This window comes from Heterodontus francisci, chromosome 3 (genome assembly GCF_036365525.1).
Source record: "Heterodontus francisci isolate sHetFra1 chromosome 3, sHetFra1.hap1, whole genome shotgun sequence".
Classification (NCBI taxonomy): Eukaryota; Metazoa; Chordata; class Chondrichthyes; order Heterodontiformes; family Heterodontidae; genus Heterodontus; species Heterodontus francisci.
In genome coordinates, this window is record NC_090373.1 from 100,231,806 (window position 1) to 100,253,177 (window position 21,372).

Sequence of the window (21,372 nt, forward strand, 5' to 3'; positions counted from 1 at the left end):
ACTGTGGACATGGTCCCAAGGTCTTTCACTTATTCTACCCTCTCAATATCCTCCCATTTATTGTGTATTCCCTTGCTTTGTTTGCCCTCCTCAAATTCATTATCTCACACTTCTCCGGATTGAAGTCCATTTGCCACTTTTCCGCCCACTCAACCAAACCACTGATATCATTTTGGAGTCTACAGCTTTCCTCTTCACTATCAACTACACGAACAATTTTTGTGTCATCAGTACATTTCCCAATCATGCCTCCCATATTTAAGTCCAAATCATTAATATATATCACAAACAGAAAGGGATCCAACACTTAGCCCTGGTGAAAGTGCACACAACATCAAACCAATGCTCTATTTTCAATTTGAGTACATCTGTGGAATACTACACAAGTTTGCCATGAATAATTTCACTCTTTTTGCTAATGTTTGTTAATCCATTGGGAGGGTTAAGCTAATGTCCAGTTTTCTCACACCATCCCACAGGGTGAACATATGATGAGTCTGCATTTACCCAGTCCTGTCATCAAACACTTGGTTCCTTTGGAATCTGGCTGTCCTGAAACAGCATATGTGGAAATTCCAGCAGCAAACTTAGGCAATTTTAGCGCATACAATGAGAAGTGGTCTGTAATCTTTTTTCTAAAATACAGACATTGTTACATATTCACAGCTAGACTCTGCAACTATGCAAACACTGCAATGTCCCGCAGTACAAAACCTGATTTTTATACTTACAGCCAGAAACAGAACCCCCAACTCAGCACTTTAAAAGAATTCAAATTTGTAGTGTATTAAAATCTAATCAAATGCCTGCTTATTGCTTAGCACACCAAAAATGGATTAACAAACATTAGCAAAAAGAGTGAGATTATTAATGGTGAACTTGTGAAGTATTCCACAGAAGTACTCACATTGAAAGTAGAGCATAGGTTTAACGGTATGTGCACTTTCACCCTGTGGGATGGGGCAGGATGAACAGCATGGTCTTTTCCTATCCTTGTTCATATGTTCATAACAGCTATATGGCTTGAGACTGAAACTCAGCTGTGAAGAAAATAACAAACCAACAACCTATCATGTTTTCTTGCTCTTCTTTGGTGTTCCATGCTACCCATTCAAGACTTTTCACTACATACTGGCTTGTCGGTCATCAAACAAACAGTCAGGTTAAACTTTTATTTGAAAGAGCAGTTAATGCGAATATTTGTGGTCAACAACAACTTTCCCCATGTTTGATAGTAATTTTAATGACTTGCAAATAATCCACAAAAACATATCTGAAATTGGTTTGGAACTTACCTTTGGGAGGGTTAAGCTTATGTCCAGTTTTCTCACACCATCCCACAGGGTGAATATCTGAGGAGTCTGCATTTACCCAGAAGTCATAGCAATCAGAGTATTTGTCAAAGTGGAGCCTTATTCTGTAGCCACACACCTGCAAGGTTAGCTTATTTGTAAATCACACATTGAGCATATCAAAAATGTACCATTTAAATGATCTTTTAAGATGAAATTACACCAAATCATAAAACTGTGCAAAGGGGCAGGGAAGGAGGGGGAAAGGAATTTGGAATGGAACCTAGTTCCATCAGGTCTCTGCCTGTTTCATCCTAAATTGTCACACTCCATGAGGAGGGGGTTCAGGTACTGCTTGAATCTGTAACCACCCCCCGACCCCCGCATTGATGTCAGACAAGAAAATGGAACTGGTAAGAACATCACCCACCAGAAATCCCAACAGTTCCACCTTTTTTGACCTTAAAACAAAGTAGGCCTGCGTGATACAGGTATATTTTGCTTGGCAGCATTACATACACGGCCCACCTTGCCACTTTCTGAATGGAAATCAATCAGACTAAAGAAAGTGGCAACATAAGAAGGATTCTTCTTTGCAATAGAAGTTCATTTGTTGCCAAAACGACCTGCCTCTCTCGCTCGCCACCCCCATCAACCCAAGGGGCTGATTGGCCTAATGGTGTGATCAATAGTCCACTTTATGCTAATATTCCAAAGCCCAGGTTTTTAAAATATGGTCAGCAGTGAAGCAATCTGTTGGGTGGGAATCCTTCCCGACGACACATCTGGCAGTGCGGTGGCCTGGCAGCTATTTCAAGGCTCATCCTTCTAATTACAGTAGGATCTTATCTTCGCAAAACCTGTGTACCAAAACTCCAGGTATATGAAGGGCCTCTGACTCTTGTCATCTGCATGCTGCTTGGCATCCCTCTGCTTCCTTACATCATGTGCAAATTGTCAAGGCTATACCCATACCTCTGGAATGTCCGACATGTGCAGGAGTAAAGTTTTAGCTGTCCTTGAGTCCTTCGCACCCTGAGTGAGCTCTGTGGTTCAAGCACCAAGATCCCTCCCTCACTACATTCAACCATGGCCCCAGTTCGATCTTAGACCCAGACCCTGCACTGTACTTCACTCCTGTTACCCACCACAGCTCCAGTTTACTGGCTACATTTCAGTTTCAGACTGCTGGCTCCAAACTCAGCAGCCGTCTCAGTCAGGGTGCCAATTTGAAATTAGGTTCAGATTAGCAGGACTGAAATAGTCCTGATTTTACTCCTGAATGGGCTATCACTAATTTCAAGGTTATGCCCCCCTTTTTGATTTCCCACCAGAGGGAATAATTTCTCTTTATCTACCCTATCAAATCCTTTTATCATTTAAACATCGTGTTTAGATCACCCCTCAATCTTCTATGTCAAAGGAAACACAAGCCAAAGTTTTGCAACCTCATAAATTAAGCCTTTAAGCACTAGTATCATTTAGTCTATCAAAAAGCATCTAGTCCTATTCCCTTCAGTAAAGTGAAGGGCCACACTGTACCTTAAATAATTTATTGCTTTGCTTTTGCGAATAAAAGTCATGTTGCAAAGATAAAAAATATTTTCATACAAGAAAGCAAGTTATTTCTGCGTTAATTGGTCTTTTTCTGTTATATCAGAAAAGTGTTTGGTTTTAATTTAAAAAAGTGTTATAACTTAATAAAAAGTACGAGCATAGGAACAGGAGTAGGCCAATCAGCCCCTTGCGCCTGTTCTGCCATTCAATTAGATCATGGCTGATTTATATCTGAACTTAATTGACCCACCTTGGTTCCGTAAACCTTAATACCTTTGCCGAACAGAAACCTATCAATATCAATTTTGAAATTTTCAACTAACCTAGCCTCAACAGCTTTTTTATTGAGGTGGGACGAATTCCAGATTTCCACTACCCTTTGTGTGAAGGAGTGCTTCCTGACATCACCCCTGAACTGCATAGCTTTAATTTTAAAGTTATGGGCCTTTGCTCTGGCCTCCCTCAATAGCTTCCTTGTTTTAATACGCTTTCTTACATATATGCAAATACCAATTTCAAGAAAAATGCAGCCCTTTTCTGTACAGTACCTTCAAACAACTATTATATTTATTTGCCATCAATAAAAATTGTTCATCAGAAGTCCAACAGACCGATGAACTCCAATGTCTGGGCCCTGGGTTCAAATGCTTGCCACGGCTAACATTCCAATTCAACTTTCTCCAGTGGGAGAATATCAATGGTATTTTGCCAGGCCACAAGAAGGTGTGATCTACAGAAGTATGGGTGAAAAGAATAAAAATTGAAAAATATATAATTAGCAGACATCTATCCCATTAAAGTATATCTGCTACTAGTCAACAGAGAACATGAACATCTCTGGATAAATCTAGGGCTGAAACCATTCAATATCCTCAATGAAAGAGGACACTGTGGACATTGAGGGAGATTGATAGAGCAATCTTCAATTTATGATGACAGTCTCAACCAAAAATATGTCCATTGTATAAGGTAAAAGCATTGGGAAATGTTATATTGTGTTCCTTTAAATAAAATTACCAATTACTGTTTAGATACCCCAATCCAAGGATACTGTAATCTACAGTTTGCCACTCCATCAAAAGATGACTTAAGAACATATAGGGACAAGTTTAATTAATTTATACTGCAAACAGACTGGTCAACTGGGATGGGATTTCCATCCAAAATGTCACAAATATGTAATTTTCAGTACATATAACATACATACATCAGAAACTGCAGCAAATGAACACTTGCCAGTGCACTACACTTAATAATAATGCAAAAATTGAAATAAGGCCTGTATGTACACCACATCAGCATAATCCTCTACAGTTGCAAAGGGCGTGAATCGTGGCAGGCCAGAGCTTGTTAAGTTTGAAATAATTTTGGAAAACATGATCCCAGAAATGTAAGAGCTCCATAAAACCCTAGAGCTAGATTTAAAAATAATGTTTTCTATTTCCATGGCAAATGAAAATTGTAAAGGGATTATTGCACAAGTAGAACAGGTTGAAATACAGCAATTTATTGAATCTTTACTTCCTAACTGTAATATGACACAAAATTCTAGCAACTCTCTATCACTGCTTAAAAATAAAATAACCTGAAGGCAGTGAAATGTGACAAGACCTAATTAGAACTGAAATGCAACTTCACAAATGTTTTAAAAATGGGCCTTGCAATTACGCCCAGCTTTCTCCTCTACTATGTGTACCAATATACTTTTCTATTTCTAGATACGTTATCAACTGATGATATTTGAAGACAGACCTCAGCCACAGTAAGAACACAGTACATGGATGGATGTTCAGGGTCAATCCCTTCAAGTTTCATTCCAACTTTAAATCCATTTTTGCTCTGTGGAAATGACTGGCACTAGAATAAAATGAAATATAAGATTAAGAAAAAAAAATGTACTTTACCTGCCTAAAATACTTTTTCTGAACTACAGAAGCAAAAAATGTCCTGAACCAGAGATTGTTATTATTGCTCTAGGAAAAAGTGGTGAAACATTTCAAAGGCGCATAATCAAACAAAAACATACACCAACCCAAAGAAAGTATCAGAGCAGATGACCTAAAGCTTGCTCAAACATGTAGGCTTTTACGAGAGCCCTAAAGGAGAGGGAGGTGGAGGGACAAAAATCTTGAGAGAGAGATTGGTCTCGCAGTTCCTCCTTTACCCGTCCTCCACCCCATCCCCACCTACCCGTCCCCACAAAGACTTGAATGTTTCCTTGTGCCTCAGTGGACACATTACTCGAGGTAAAGTCTGACCAAAGAACTACATAGTTTAAGTATAACTTTTGTCCAACTTTTACTGAACCTTTTACTCTATGTAGGCCAGCAATCTCTTTGACTGCTGCTTCCCAGTGATTGGTCATGTTGAGTGTCAAGTCTCCTAATACCTTGCATCTCTTTCAACTTCACCCATAGCTATTTCAGCACCACAGACGACTTGTATCACTCACTTGTTTCCTTTCTATGGAATAAATTTCCATTTCAGCATTTCAAACACTGAAGGCTCTGCATTGGATTTACATCCTGTATCAGCCCTCGTTCCACGTAGTTAAATATTTTAATGTCAGCTATTATTGATTGACTGCAGAATCACCAAAATATCTGTGAGGGCTTTGTTTTTACTGAGAGAGAGGGTGGCTTTACACTTTTACATGCCAGTAGTGAGAGTACCTAATGAAATCGATTTGCTGCAGGCAAAGGAGCTATTTGTGCTCAATGTGGTTATGTATTCACAGATGCAGTTATTTACAGGATGCATTGAGACACCAAGCCTACAAAATGTTAGGGTCACATTTTGGGGATGGGGAATGTGTAAACATGGTATACCATTTTGCCACTCAACATGCAATGTCACATTCTACTGCATGACACTGATGTACAATTTAACAATCATATATCTTGAAACTAACCTCTTTAAAAAGCTTAGTAGGTGCCACAACAGCTTTTTCCTCTTCCAAATAAGATGCCCAACACCAGGCTTTTCTCTTTCCACCAAAAGTTAAAGCTGCAGAAAAATGGCATAAAACATAGGTTTTGCAAATATGGGTTTGATACCTATAAACTTACTTTGTCAAGTCCTTCAAAACAGAAATAAATTACACTAAAATGAACTACATGCCTACTGCTTTTTAAATTGTGAATAAAGATTCTATATTCATGCCATGAAGTGGTTGCCATAAGAACCATTCGATTGTCTAATGACAAAAATCACATGTGTGAGAGTTCAGCCCGGCCCAGAGTGTATTTTTTTCATTGCTCCTCATGTTCTTCCATCCACTCCACAACAGAGTGCCAAATTAGCACAAAATGCTCCACCTACTGTCTCAAATACCAGCAAAGCTGGGTCACAAAGTGGGTCAATTTTAATGTAAACCGTCACACCCTTCCTGATTTTACTCTCATATTGGGTGGGGTGTAAAGCCAGCGTTCCATCTAACCCTGAGAGTTTCCTGTCGAGCGACATAGGTTAAAATTACCCCCTGAATATCAATCAAGGTTTAGTAGTGAACTCAGGCTACCTGTCTAACAGCCTAACTTTTTATTTTACTATAGTTAGAAAACCAAGTTGACCTAAAAAAAAGTTACATATTGCTAAAAACAGTTCTATTACTAGATATTATTAAATCTATGACACCAACTTTCCACATTTTCTCTGTTAGCAGAGACAAGCCCCACTTCAAATTGGATCTTCTTGTTTAATTTTTTGTTTAAAGCATGTTCTGCTGCAGGTCCAGTAAGAGCCAATACAACGAAGATTATAAACTGCAGTTTTACACAACAACTGCAAATTTGTGTTTGTTAGTAACTTATATTTACTAGTATAAACAGCAAGGAATAAAAAAGCTCGCTGCTCCTCTCCCTTGTTGTTCTACCTGACTGGGTTTAAAGCCAATTATATATCAGGAAACTGCATAAAGTTGATCAAACCAAATCTATGAAAAGGTGTTGTTTTCTTCCATATAGAAAACATCCATATGAGTCTTCTTTTTTCCCCATAATCTTGACCACATCAACTAAATCACCGAAACCAGTAAACAGTATCAGGCAAACCCCCCACCTGCCAAGACTGAGGCACACATTATTTCGCCACACGAACATAAACTTAAAATTGCAAGCCCTGATTGGAAGGACATTTGCATTGTACCAGACAACGTTGAAACAATGGGGACACAGCAGTTGCTACCCCAATACACAAGTGGTCAGACCAGTTTTAGTCACCTGACTAGCTAGCTGGAGTTTTTGAATTTGAATTTCCAACAAAGGATTTGAACTCAAAAAGCCGTGTGCTCACGGAGTGAAGGTGGCTGTGCTCCTGGAACTGAAGCACAACCCTCTCTGCCTGCTTCCATCTCTTTCCCATGGAACTGAACCTTGTGAAAATATGTGAAACTCAAAGAGAGAAAGGTTTCCTACATGAGGAAGGTTTTAAGATGACTACTGGGCCCCAATGAAACGCAAGACCATATCTTCAATCAAGGACTAGAGCGAGCTCCAGAAACAGTAACAAGACGTTGCCTCAAACTGTTCTACTTATCTTTTCTTCTGCTCTTTTCTGTCCCTATTTGCATGTGTGTATCGCTTGTGCATGCTAGTGTGGGCGCATCATATATCTGTAGGCATGAACTGTATTAGCGTTCAAGTCTTTTAAGTTTTAATAAAATTTCACCTTTCTTCTTTAAACCCGAGAATGCCTGTGTGAATTGATTTCTTTGTCTTATAATCGGAAAACTGTGAACAAGGATTCACAAAGAGGGAGCTCAAAACAGCGTGTTTAAAATTAAACCCTGTTACAAAAAGACCAGAAAAAGACAGCAAAAGACCCCTAGACACATTTCTTACATGTTATAACAATGGTCATAACAATGTGAGCACACATTCAATTCTGATCATCTTGACCGATCTAGAATGTGACTTTGTATAATTAGCTCTTTTATTAGTTGAAACTTTATTTTTTTCAGCAAGCAGATGGGAGATACAAATGACTCCAAAGTAAAAATCATTTTAAACTGGGAAAAAATAATACAGCTTGGATTTTCCAAAACATGTTCTGTTTTTGTCTTCATTTCTAAACCAGTTTCAAGTTGACTACACATTAGAAACCCCAAGTAGCAGCAGTGGCTTGGCATGTTAGTAGTTCTAGAATATTTTTGTGCATTATTTCGCTGCATACTAACTTACTTTGTTTCAATAATCCAGAATCTCCTTTTCTTTTTCTCCGTGCTCGGACGTGGTTGTTCTGAGGTACCTTCAGCATCTTCAGCTCTCCTTGTTTCTCTTCCTAAATTGCATAAACAACATTCTGTTCAATCAGTCACTGAATTACACTGTACCACTTTATTTCGCTTCGAGGGTTCCACTGACCTTGCAGGTCAGCAACCCTAAATGACATGACCATTAGTAAGCAGAGTCTCCCCCTCCCTAATCCAAGATGCAACCCAATCCTCAGAAACCGGAACAAACAAGCAAACTCAATCCCTTGACCACACTGCTCCTAGGCAAGCTCAGTCACGCCAAATAAGTTGGGAAAATCAATGCACTCCTCCCCATAAGCACCACGTAATCAAAATACACAACGGTCCCAATTTTTAGGCCCTCTGCCAAGCAGGAACAGGGCAGTAGCAGAAATTACCTACAGCAGTATCTGAGGTCCTAATGTAAATTTGTGGTACAAATATGTGGAGAATGCACTATGAAGAACAGCCTTAAAGGAACCAGTGCAGGCTACTCAGAAAACTGGTCCTACAAAACTCTTCAAGCCAGTTGCCAGCCCATCTGCACTCCCCCACCTCCACAATTGCTTTTTTCCCCTTTAACAGATTGATGGCATGACACCAGAGCAGAGCTGCCGGATTTCCTGCCACCCTGATCAGCGAGCTGTCTGAGCGCTTGTTCAGTGCTTGCAGCTCACTGGCATTAAACAAATGAAGTGCAGCCCTCAAAATAGCTAGGGATTCTCATCAAGGACTTACAGCAGGCTACGCAATGCTCTGCCCGCCACCCTCTCAAAGTCTGTCTTTACTCCAAATCATGTCGACAACTTCATACCATATTTGGATGCACTTTTAAAAAATACAATTTAAAGTCTATTGATAAGTAAAACATGCATTTTTCAATTTTTATAATATTTAATTTTTTGCTTGCCATTGAATGTCTTTGCCTTGGTTCAGTGCGAACAAGTCATTAATAACAAATAGAAATTCAAAAAGCAGTTCGAGTGTTAAAATGTTTTCAAACTGAAATTTATTTTTAAAAAGAACTTACTGTAAACTAGATTTTCATACTGGAGAATATTTTTTTTTTAAACATGCAGCTCCAGCTTTGATATTTACTATGCAACTTTAGTCTTGACCACTAACAATAGCTGAAATTCTGCCTAACCCAGCGCACAGGATTACACATTCATGAGTTGCAGTGCTAATAAATAACAAACTTTAATCAAAAGACAAGGAAGTCTGGAACACTATCAACGTAATTTTTCTTTTGATCTTCAATATGGATGATGCGTAAAATCCTTTTCGTCCCCTCCCCCAAATTCTGCATCAAGTTTACTCCAATCAGCCTTTAACAAGCAATATTCCATTATTCCTATTCACGCTTCATGACAGCAGCAAGGATCAAGAGCACCAGTGGAAATGAATAAAATAAAAAGTCCATTACCACTTCCAACTTGTTCATATATTTTTTCACATTTATCTTTTGATACTGTTAATACCAGAGAAAACGGGCTGAAATTTATAAGCGCGCCACAAATTGCGGCGGTGCGCTCTACTTTCGGTGGTCTTCAGGCGCTGATGCGCCATCGCTGAGCCCTCGCGATGTTTCGTGCGGGTACTCATTTAAATGGAGGCAGCGGAACAGCCGCCCCCTCTAAGTCATCAGGGGCTGCTGCTCCGTCCCCGGAAATGGCATCTGGCACCACCGCACAGGCGCCATTTTTAAAGGGCTTCAAGCCCTGCAGTAACAAGTGAAATTTTACAGGGACATTAGTAGGAAATGTGTGTGAAAAACTAAATAAAAGCTGGAATCCCTTCTCCCAACACCCCCAATGTTTGTTTTTGGGCCTATCCCATCCAAAATAAAGTTAATTCCTAACCTGAACATCCCCCACACGCCCCAACAACCAAAACCTCATTACCTTTGCCCTTCAACCCCTTTCCATCATCCTCACAACCAATTACAATAGTTCTCCCCTCTCCACCACCCGCCGCCCTGAAATTTTCACTCCTCCCTCCTCCCCACCAGCGTCACGCCTCGGAACTTCGAACAGAGTTCCGAAGGAGTGGGAGTGTGGGCTGGCTGCCGGAATATTGGCATGGGACGGCCGTTGCTACCAGGTAGGTAATTATGCTTTCATTTTTATCTCATTTGCATAATAAATTGAAGGCCCCGCCTCTCGCCACACCGAGGCCTCACCGCTGCCGGTAAAATACAGCAGGGCCTTTTCGGGGCCGGAGGTCATGGCAGGCCTCTTCCAGAAGAGTTTTCTCAGCCACGACCCCCAACGAAGGGCTCATAAAATTCAGCCCAATGTGTGCCAAGCTGAAGTTCTGATGGTGTTATGACCAAGGCGGGAGGAGTGCACTGTCTTTTCTAGTTCCACTTCTCCACAGGTCACTACACCTATTTAAATGTTTACCCAGTTACCGATACAGCCAATCATATACTCATTTTTTAAAAATTCCGGAACAAAATACACCAACCAAGTTTCTTTAATAAACAAAATTATCAATTTATTATAAAACAAAACGTAACCAGTAATGACGCAAAGTATTAACACAACGATTAAAAAATATGAAAGTTCCCTTTTTTATAAATTCTCCAATTACACTCACATAGACACACGTTGGAAAAAATACAGAAATTCACTCTCCAAAGGTCGATTACAAAAAAAAGACAATTTTAGCCAATATTTGCTAATTCTGGATGAAAAAGATGATATGGAAGAAAGTCAGTTGTCCCATTTTGGTCTGGTATCTTGGTATACGGAAACGGGTCACTGGGATCCTTTCAGAAGCAGTCCGTTCAGGAGATGTTGGGAATTATTCCAGTAAGCTTTCTAGGAGAAATGTGGCATCAAGGTTTTTCTGCTTGCACACACTTGAATTGCAGGATTTTTTTCCAGCTCCTCAAGAGCTATGCGGCACCAGGGATTTTTTCCCCCCCCCCACTGGATCTTGGTAGGATTTCTTCAAAAAGGTAGAAAGGTGGTGAGCTGGGTGGCTTCTTTTCTCCTTGGCAAGAAAACACCAACTGTCTTCAAACAGTTCACACCACAACTAAAACTGAAAACAATGACCAAACTCTAAACAGAGGGACGACCTCCTGACCTCCACAAACCTTGACACGTGGCTTCTCAGTAATCATTTTCCGCAGATCACAAAGGGCTCCGCTGCCTACTGAGCCCAACCCACAGGTGGCCTCCAGCACAGGTGGCTTTCAAACAACATCTTGTCCTGTCGGTGAACTTGGTAAAAAAAAAAACACACATCCATGGAATCTTTTCAGTTTTAACACAAGTCCTCAAAAAATATTAAAAAGGAAGCACTTTCCTAACAATGGGAATTGAATGTGCACTGTAGCAGAAAGCCTCAAGCATAGTTTCATGTAACAGAACGCATACTTTATGGAGAGTAAGCAGAGCCATCTCAAATTGGCTTACAGTGTTCTACAATTTTTGATAATAAAGCTGCATCCAGCTTTTTTAACAAAGTTCTGTTGTTTTACTGTTTTCAGGAAACTCTGGTATAATGCTATTAATAAAAAAAGAGTGCTCAAAGTTGACTAATAAAAAAACAACTTTGATGACACAAGGCCCATATTATATTGCAGTTATACTGCAATAATTGTCAGAGTATTTGGAAGTCCCAAAAAGGTGCCAAGATTCTGAAACTTCATGAGGAAGAATGACTTAGAAATTCTCATTGCAGAGTTACACAGAAATAGGTTTAAACAAGACTGCACAGAGCTGGGCCATCTTTTTCATGAAGATCTGTAGACAAGATCTAATGGCCATAGCCGCTGCTAATGGCCACCAAAGTCACCAGGTCCCTTCATTTTTACGTGCCCCGATTTTTGACGCTAGAAGTGCAACATCTGCAGTGTCAGCCAGTTTGCTAGCCATAAAGCATCAGGATCACAGATACATTATTTAGTCAGGCCAACAACTTCATCAATTTTGCCACAGGCCAACAGCAGCAATATGATTGGCAACACAATTCCCAGACTGCGGGAGTCCATCAATTGCACTCACAATGACATTCAGGCCACTGTGCATAACGATGCCTTCCAATAAGATCTACAACTACACCAATTGTTTTGATATAATCAGCATCTTCAAAGTAACTGTCCCAAACTATCTTTTCCTACATTTTCCTGTGTGCCCCTCAAACACCACTGGATTGCCTTATTCTTTCAGGTACAGCTGTAACTCTTTTCAGGTGTATATTCTCTGCTGACACCAGAGGCGAGATGACAAATTATTAAATGTCCCTAATCACCCTGGCTAATGGGCCTTATACAATAGATCCTCACTCTGACGTATACCCAAGTTGTGACATGTCATTTTCTGCCAATGTGAATCACTTGGTTTTAAAATGCAACCCTTAAATATAACTCAATTTTGAAGATAAAAGTTATAAAAATGTTGAAATCTAACCACAAAGTATTCCCATTTGGCTGGGCTCATGCTTTATTTTAACTAATGACATAAATATTAAGCACAATGTTCACAATCAACTTCATACATTGTGTGGTGTATGCATGTTGTTGGTGTCATTTGTTATGGTACTCATCATTTCTGTTTGTGATTCCTAGTGGAATGAGTGAATGCGTTGAGTGGCTGCAGGGTTTCACTGATAGCCTGCTGAGATTCATGCTTTAGATCTCCTTGGTTTGTACATCGTGAGGGCTCTGCATCTGAGTCACTTACGTTCAGAATTGTAGTTGCTTCCAGGTCCTGCCTGCTTTGAGACCCATCTATTGTCTCTTAAACAGAGATGCCTGATGACCTGGATGTGGTGTCAGCTTGCCAACCAGTCACCTGATTCCTTCCTACTCCAGACATTCAACTGTTGCTGGGCACAGCCTCAACATAACTATTGAATGGTCTGAGAGTAGAATATTGGGTAATTGTTCTGTATATGAATCTTGCCTCTAGGATATCTCATGTGATGATCTAGCACGTTGAAGGCAGCCAAGAGGCCATTGCCCGTTCTAATAAATGCGAACCCGATACCTTATGGGTGGTGACAAGATTCTTTATTGAACTAATCAAACCAAGCATAAATTAAGACAATTACATCGCTCAAGCAACAGCTAAAGACAGAATAACGTTACCCCATTCCCTTCTTGTGCAGAGTCATAATCCAATCGGTACTTTCTTCTCCTCTTTAACTGTAACTTTAACTCTACTACAGACCTCTTATAACCTTCAGCTCTTATAGTGTTCTTGCAAAGAGTAGAAATGTGGAGTTATTTTTCCAACAGAACAAAATCAGGCAGAAGGTTAATTTGTTATGTTCAGCCTGGATCAGTTTAGACTGGAAGGAGACAAGGCCAATCACCAATGAAGCAGATTAGCTAAACAGGCTAAATTCTTGGAGACAGGACATTGTCCAGAGCTTTGGTGACCAAGATAAGGCTGGTCAAGCATAAATAAATAGATTATTTCAACAAGACATTCTTACTAAATTCTTTCAAAGACATTGCCCAGGACTACAATAACTGCATTAAGCACTGGTTATTTCAGCATTTTAGTTAACCGTTTCATTCCCAAGCAGTGTAATTGAACTTGTATGTACAACATGCACTCATACTCAAATGATTTTTATAGCATTCATGAGATGCTCCCACTGTGCCTACAACCTGTACCACTGATTGTCTGCCATAGATGCCACACAAATTGCTGCACATTAGATGAATGGGAAAAAAGTGAGTATTGACACCACTCTGTGAGCCAATGAGATGTTCTTTGTTTATTCATTCGCAGGATGTAGACGACGCTGGCTAGGCCTTCATTTACTGCCCATCCCTAATTGCTTCCAAGAAGGTGGTGATGAGCTACCTTCTTACAACTAAATGGATTGCTAGGACATTTCAGAAGGTAGTTAGGAGTCAACCACATTGTTGTGAATGAACGGCAGGATTATCCTTCCAGCAAAATGCAGAGAGTGGAGATCATATTACAAATTCATTGCATAAAATCAATCCCAGTCACTCACTCTCCAGGGGTGACTGATGGGGGAATTACTCGATCATCCCTAATCTGGCCAGGACTTGTGGTGTCACTATATGCAGTTTAAAAAAATGCTGAACAGTGGAAAGAGAATGCATAGACAGAGGTAAGTGACTCCACTATCAACAGATCAGGTTAAAGCTCAGCAGTCCTGGAACATCCTGTTGGGAATAGTAGTGGAAAATTAACCAATAATGGGAAGAAGAGGCTCCATGACCATCCCATCCCGAATGGCATCAGAGCTCAGAATGTGAGTGCAAATGATCAGGCATTCACAACCAACTTCAGCCAGATGCATTGGGTCAGAAATAAAAACAAGAAATGCTGGAAATACTCAGCAGGTCTGGCAGCATCTGCGGAGAGAGAAGCAGAGTTAATGTTTCTTCTTCAGAACTGGCAAATATTAGAAATTTAAAAGGGTCACTGACCTGAAACGTTAACTCTGCTTCTGTCTCCACAGATGCTGCCAGACCTGCTGAGTATTTCCAGCACTTCTGTTTATATTTCAGATTGCCAGCACCTGCAGTATTTTGCTTTTATTATAGGTAGGAAAGCAAGTTGTGAGGAGGAACAAAGGGCTGGAATTTAAAGCCCCTCTACCGCTGGGAACAGTGGTGGAGGGGGGGGGGCCGCAATGAAGATTGTAATGGAGGAGGCCCACCACCGACCCCAACGGTGGCAAGTCCCGTACCGATCTCAGTGGCGGCAGCAAGGCCTCGTGGCAGCTGCCCTGCCACTTGGTGACGGGACCCACATTAAAATATTATGAGCTTGTAAATTTTTTTTCAGGAAGAATGCAGTGTGCCTTTAATGAAGAAAAGGGAGCCGTACTGTTTTACGGTAGCAAGCCCCAGAAACTGATTCAAAGGGTGCATTCTCATTGCGCGGGATACAGCCATTCGGACTGAGCATCGAGAGATACATTGTTGCCAAATGACATTTGAAACTAATTGAAAAGCTGACTTTTGAGAGCCAGTTCAGAGAAACAGACAGACAGCTGTGTGTTAGCACCTGAAAGGAGGGCTCTCAGACCATTTAAATTGAACGAAGAAAATTTAGTCTATTTATTTATTATTCTCTCTCTAGATTCTAAAAAGTCAAGCCAAAACAGAGATCTCTGATAATTTAAACTGAAGGAAGGGAAGTTAGACTGCGACAATCTTTATCCTTCAAAAATTCTAAAGCCAAATTGATTCATTAAAAAGTGTTACAAGTTGTTAATTATTGAAATTCATCACTGGAGAAGGAGCAACTATTTTGACTTCTGAATTAGACTACAGACTGTTCTACTGTTGAAGAATCTTTTTCCCCCCCATTGGACGGCTGTGAGGACTTCAAGCAACCTTGGACTGTTACACATCCGGCAGGAGCATAAATTTGCAAGGACTCTACTTTATTTTCTATTTTTAAATGTTGTTTATATCTTAGTAGTGTTTAAGAATTTATTTTTCCTTATTAAACAATTAATTGGTTGATTTAAAGACACCTGGTTTAGTTAGCCTCATTTGGGGCTTCATTGATGGTACAATTTGGCTGGGTCTTTCTTTAATTTGGAAAGTTTTAAATGATATGTTAGGCGATCTGTGGAGGAACGGGATTGAATTAACAGTGCGTTTCTCCACCACAATCAGAATCGTATATCTTGACTAGGGACTTTGACTGGAGCAGTCGGTCGTAATAATATGCTAATTGCTACTTACTATACAGGCCACAGCGATTCAGGCAGCACGCTTCGATCTTAATTCTGGCAGCCGAAAATGTCGCGCCTTCTAATCCCCATTTGGGGAAACGAGGCGTGACACCTGTGGGGAGGGGGGAGGAGGTGATTATCTCTGTGCAGCAGGGGGCAAGGGGTTACAATGCTGTGGATTGGTCAGGGGGGTGGAGATAGGAAGGGGTAAAGGACAAAGGTTCTGAATTTTGTTGGGGATGTGGGGGGGGGGGGGGGGGGGGGGAGGAAAAGATAGAAAAAGGTCAAATTTTCAAGGTAGGTATTCCAGGGGGGAATGTTGTGATATGCCACTGGGAGGGGTGGGGGGGTTGAGTGGGGGAAAAGAGTGCATGGAAAGGTTATTTTATTCATTTTTACGAAACTTTACAGGAACTAGACCTTTAAATTTCAAATTCCCATTGAGGGCTGTAGGCCCTTTAAAAATGGTGCCTGCACATTGGTGCCGGTCGCCATTGCCAGCAACGGCCCGCCCGCCCATGTGATCGAGGAGGGAAGCCAGCCCAGACATTGTAACGAGCCGCGTGTTTGGAATCCCGGTGGCTCCGCGACATCGTCCCTGTGCGTGCGGGCCACATTTTCCTTTTACGCATGCCGCCTATCTCGGCGGGAGACTTAAAATGCAGCCCAAAGTGTCTGCAAAGGGAGATAGATAGGTTAAGTGAGCGGGCAAAAATTTGGCAGACGGAGTATAATGTGGGAAAGTGTGAGGTCGTCCACTTTGGTAAGAATAGAAAAGCAGATTATTTAAATGGAGTGAGACTGCAGAATGCTGTGATACAGAGGAATCTGCGTCTCCTCGTACATGAATTACAAAAAATTAGCTTGCAGGTACAGCAAGTAATTAGGAAAGCAAATGGCATGTTGGTATTTATTGCAAGGAGGATGGAGTATAAAAGGTAGAGAGCTCTTGCCACAACTGTACTGGGCATTGGTGAGACCACGCCTAGAGTACGGAGTACAGGATTGATCTCCTTACCTTGGGAGAGATATACTTGAATTGGAAGCAGTTCAGTGAAGGTTCACTAGGCAGATTCCTGGGATGAAGGGGCCGTCTTAGGAGGAAAGGTTGAGCAAGTTGAGCCTATACTCATTGCAGTTTAGAAGAATGAGAGATGATCTTATTGAAACAAAGAAGATTCTAAGAAGGCTTGCCAGGGTGGATGCTGACAGGATGTTTCCCCTCATGGGAGAATCTAGAACCAGGGGGTACAATTTAAAAATAAGGGATCTCCCTTTAAGACAGAGAAGGGGAGGAATTTCTTCTGAGAAGGTCATTAATCTTTGGAATTCTCTTCCACAGAGAGTAGAGAAGGTTGGGTCATTGAATATATTCAAGGTTGAGTTAAACAGATTTTTGATCTATAAGGGAGTCAAGGGTTATGGGAGGCCAGCAGATAAGTGAGTTGAGGCCACAATTAGATCAGCCATGATCTCACTGAGTGGCGGAGCAGATTCAAGAGGCCGAATGGCCGACTCCTGTTCCTATTTCTTATGTTCTTATATAAAAACAAGAAAATGCTGGAAATACACAGCGTGTCAGGCAGCATCTGTGGAGAGAGAAGCAGAGTTAACGTTCAGGTCTGTGACCTTTCATCAGAACTGGCAAAGGTTAAAAAAAAGACAAGTTTTAAGCAAATTAAGTTGGGGGCGGGGTGTTGGTGGGGAAGAGAACAAAAGGGAAGGTATGTGAAAGGGCAAAGGGCAGGAGAGATTAAATAACAAAGCTGTCCTGGGACAAAAGGAAGAGAGTGTGTTAATGCTTGTGGTGAAAGACAAAGCATTAGTCCAAAGTGTTAATAGCAGAATAATGAGCTCTTATGTTCTTGTTATGTTCTGATGGAAGGCCTGAAACGTTAAATCTGTTTCTCTCTCCACAGATGCTGCCTGACCTGCTGAGTATTTCCAGCACTCTCTTTTTATTTCAGATTTCCAGCATCTGCAGTATTTTGCTTTAGTAAGGTCCTATCATGCAACTCTCAATCATCAGAACTATCAAGCTGCACTTACCCGCTAATAACCTGCTCGCCCATGTTCAGTTTGAGTTCCATCGGGACCAATAATTCAGACATCCTTACAGCCTAGGTCCAAACATGGATGAAAGAGCTGAACCCCATACATGAGGTGAGGGTGACTGCCCTTGACATGAAGACAGCATTCAACCAAGTAGATAAATGCTTAGTCCCAAAAGCATCAACAACTCAAACTGTAGCAAACTTGCTTTCAGGGTTTGGCTAGAGAAGACTATGCTCTCATGCACCATGTTACAAAGGCAAGGTCCACGCTGGAGATAGAGTTTTGCCAAAGTTGTGAAATTTAGCATGAAACCTCAGAGTAACTTTTGTGGTTATATATTATTGTTAAGCTTGCCTCCAGCCTTGCCTCCTCTAGCCCCCAAAAACAGCAGAGTGCAAAATTCAGCACACTAAATTGAGTAGGCGGTCAGACATTCGATCGTCCAACTCATCCGTACCATCTACAGGCAAAGCGTTGTAACTTTAGGGCTACTGCATAAACTGTACGGAACTTACAGCATTTTGTGCTACAGCATTTGGTTCTAACTTGTATTTTCTATTGTTAGCACAGAATTTAATGATTCCAATATACCCGGTTTGTGATCACTAGCCAGATTGCAATAGTTTCTACTTTGCAGATCTATAAAAAATTTAAATGGCCATCATCTCTAATCTCATTAAAATCCAGCAACTTCCATTCCAGGTTTTCAACTCACACAATCACATTAGGCCACAACAGTGGTAGGATAATAGAATTTATCCATCTGCAATCAACAGTGATCATTTCAACAATATAAGTTCAAAATCATTTGGATCTACATTATTTTTATGCACCGTTCTAATGAAAATTTGACTGCATTTCAGGTAGTTATAAATGTTTTAACTGTTTAGGAAAATTAAATATTTACTAGTTAGCAGCACCCACCCCCATCCCACCACACCCCTCCCCAAATCCCTACACCTTTGAATTTCTCGAGGAAAATCTCATGTTATAGAATCATAGAATCTTTACAACACTGAAGACCTATCGACCCATCGGGTCCGTGCTGGACCTCCTAAGGAGCAATTCACATATTGCCACGCCCCTGCCCTCTCCCCACATCCCTGCACCTTCCTCCTCGACAAATATTTACAATATTTGGAAAATGTAGAAAAATTTATGGTACAGGAGGCCACTCTGCCCATTGTGTCTGTGCCTATCAAAAAGCGAACCATCCAGCCTAATCCCATTTTCCAACACTTGGTCTGTATCCCTGGAGGTTACAGCACTTCAGATGCATATCCAGACACCTTTTAAAAGAGTTGAGGGTTTCTGTCTCTATCACCCTTTTAGGCAGCAAGTTCCAGACCCACACCACCTCTGGGTGAAAAAAAAAATTCCTCATCTCTCCTCTAATCCTTCTACCAATCATTTTAAATCTATGCCAACTCGTCACTGACATCTCTGCTAAGGTAAATAGGTCCTTCCCATCCACCCTATCAAAGCCCCTCACTACCTTGTACACCTCAATCAAATCTCACCTCAGCCTCCTCTGTTCCAAGGAAAACAACCCCAGCCTAACCAATGTTTCCTCATTGTTACAATTTTCCAGTCCTTGTAAATCTCCTCTGTACCCTCTCTAGTGCAATTACATCCCTTCTGGAGTGAGGTGACCAGAACTGCACGCAGTACTCAAGTTGTGGCCTAACTAGTGTTTTATATAGCTCCAGCATAACCTGCCTGCTCTTATATTCTATGCCTTGCCTAAAAAAGGAAAGGATTCCATATGCCTTCATAACCACCTTATCAGCCTGTCCTGCTACCTTCAGGAATCTGTGGACATGCACTCCAAGGTCCCTCACTCCCTCTAAACTTCTCAGTATCCTCCCATTTATTGTATATTCCTTTGCCTTGTTCGACCTCCCCAAATGCATCACCTCACACTATCTGGGTTAAATTCCATTTGCCACTTTTCTGTTCTCCTGACCAGACCATTGATATCTTCCTGCAGCCTACAGCTATCCTCCTCGTTATCAACCACGCAGCCAATTTTTGTGTCATCTGCAAACTTCTTGATCATGCCTCCTACATTTAAGTCCAAATCATTAATATATACCACAAAAAGCAGGGGACCTAGGACCGATCCCCACGGAACCCCACTGGAAACAGCTTTCCAGTCACAAAAACACCCGCCAACCATTACTCTTTATTTCCTGCCACTGTATCCAGCTAGCTACATTCCCCTGGATCCCATGGGCTTTTATTTTTTAACCCGTCTGCCATGTGGGACCGTGTCAAAAGCCTTGCTAAAATCCACATAGACCACATCAACTGCACTACCCTCATCAATCACCTTGTTACCGCCTCAGAAATTCAATCAAGTTAGTCAGACACGATCTTCCTTTAACAAATTCATGCTGACTATCCTTGATTACCCTGTGCCTTTCTAAGTGACAGTTTATCCTCTCAGAATTGATTCCAATAATTTTCCCACTACAGAGGTTAGACAACTGGTCTGTAATTATTCGGTCTATCCCTCAGTCCCTTTTTAAACAAAGGTACAATGTCAGCAGTCCTCCAATCCTCCGGCACTACACCTGCAACCATGGAGGATTGGAAAATGATGGTCAGACCTTCCGCTATTTCCTCCCAAGCTTCTTTTAACAGCCTGGGGTACATTTCATCTGGCCCTGGTGCTTTATCCACTTTCAAGGTTGCTAAGCCCCTTAATACTTCCTGTTTCCCTATGTTTATCAGATCCAATACTTCACACTCCTCTTTAACTGCAGTACCTGCATCGTTCCCCTCTTTTGTGAAGACAGATGCAAAGTCATTAAGAACCATACACACATTTTCTACCTCTCCACATAAGTTACCATTTTGGTCTTTTATGGGCCCTACTCTTTCCTTAGTTATCCTCCTATTCTTAATGTATTAATAAAACATCTTTGGGCTCTCCTTGATTTTACTTGTTCTCTTTGCTTTCCTAATTTCCTTTTTGATTTCAGAGCTCCACTTTTTATACTCCTCTCGGCTTTCTGTAGTATTGAGTTCTCTGTTCCGAAGACGGGTCACTGACCTGAAACATTAACTCTGCTTCTCTCTCCACAGATGCTGCCAGACCTGCTGGGTATTTCCAGCATTTCTTGTTTTTATTTCAGATTTCCAGCATCCGCTGTATTTTGCTTTCATATTGAATTGTCTGCGTCAGACATAAGCTTTCCTTTTCTGCCTCATCTTATCCTGTATGCTCCTTGATATCCAGGGGGCTCTAGATTTGGCCATTCCACCCTTTTTCTTTGTGGGATCCTGTTTACTTTGAACCCCTTGAATTTCCCCTTTGAATGCCTCCCACTGCTCCAACACTGATTTACCTTCAAGTAGCTGTTTCCAGTCCACTTCTGCTAAATCACTCCTCAGCTTAGTAAAATTGGCCTTACGCCAATTGAGAACTCCAACTCCTGTTCTATCTTTCTCCTTTTCCATTATATGTTAAAACTAACTGAATTACAATCACTACCCCAAAATGCTCTCCCATTGCCACTCCTTCCACCTGCCCAGCTT

At 41.1% G+C, this 21,372-nt stretch overlaps 1 protein-coding gene across 7 annotated transcripts in view; it reads right to left on the reverse strand.

Annotated features, from left to right (window-relative positions):
• Positions 1–21,372, reverse strand: part of l3mbtl3 (L3MBTL histone methyl-lysine binding protein 3) — a 188,813-nt gene that overhangs the window by 130,454 nt on the left and 36,987 nt on the right. For all 7 annotated transcript variants that reach the window (XM_068025130.1, XM_068025140.1, XM_068025119.1 and 4 more), the window contains 4 exons: positions 8,030–8,129; positions 5,761–5,855; positions 4,602–4,706; positions 1,296–1,431 (listed from right to left, as the gene is read on the reverse strand). In XM_068025130.1, the coding sequence (XP_067881231.1) occupies positions 1,296–1,431; positions 4,602–4,706; positions 5,761–5,855; positions 8,030–8,129 (436 nt within the window). The remainder of the gene's footprint in view (positions 1–1,295; positions 1,432–4,601; positions 4,707–5,760; positions 5,856–8,029; positions 8,130–21,372) is intronic.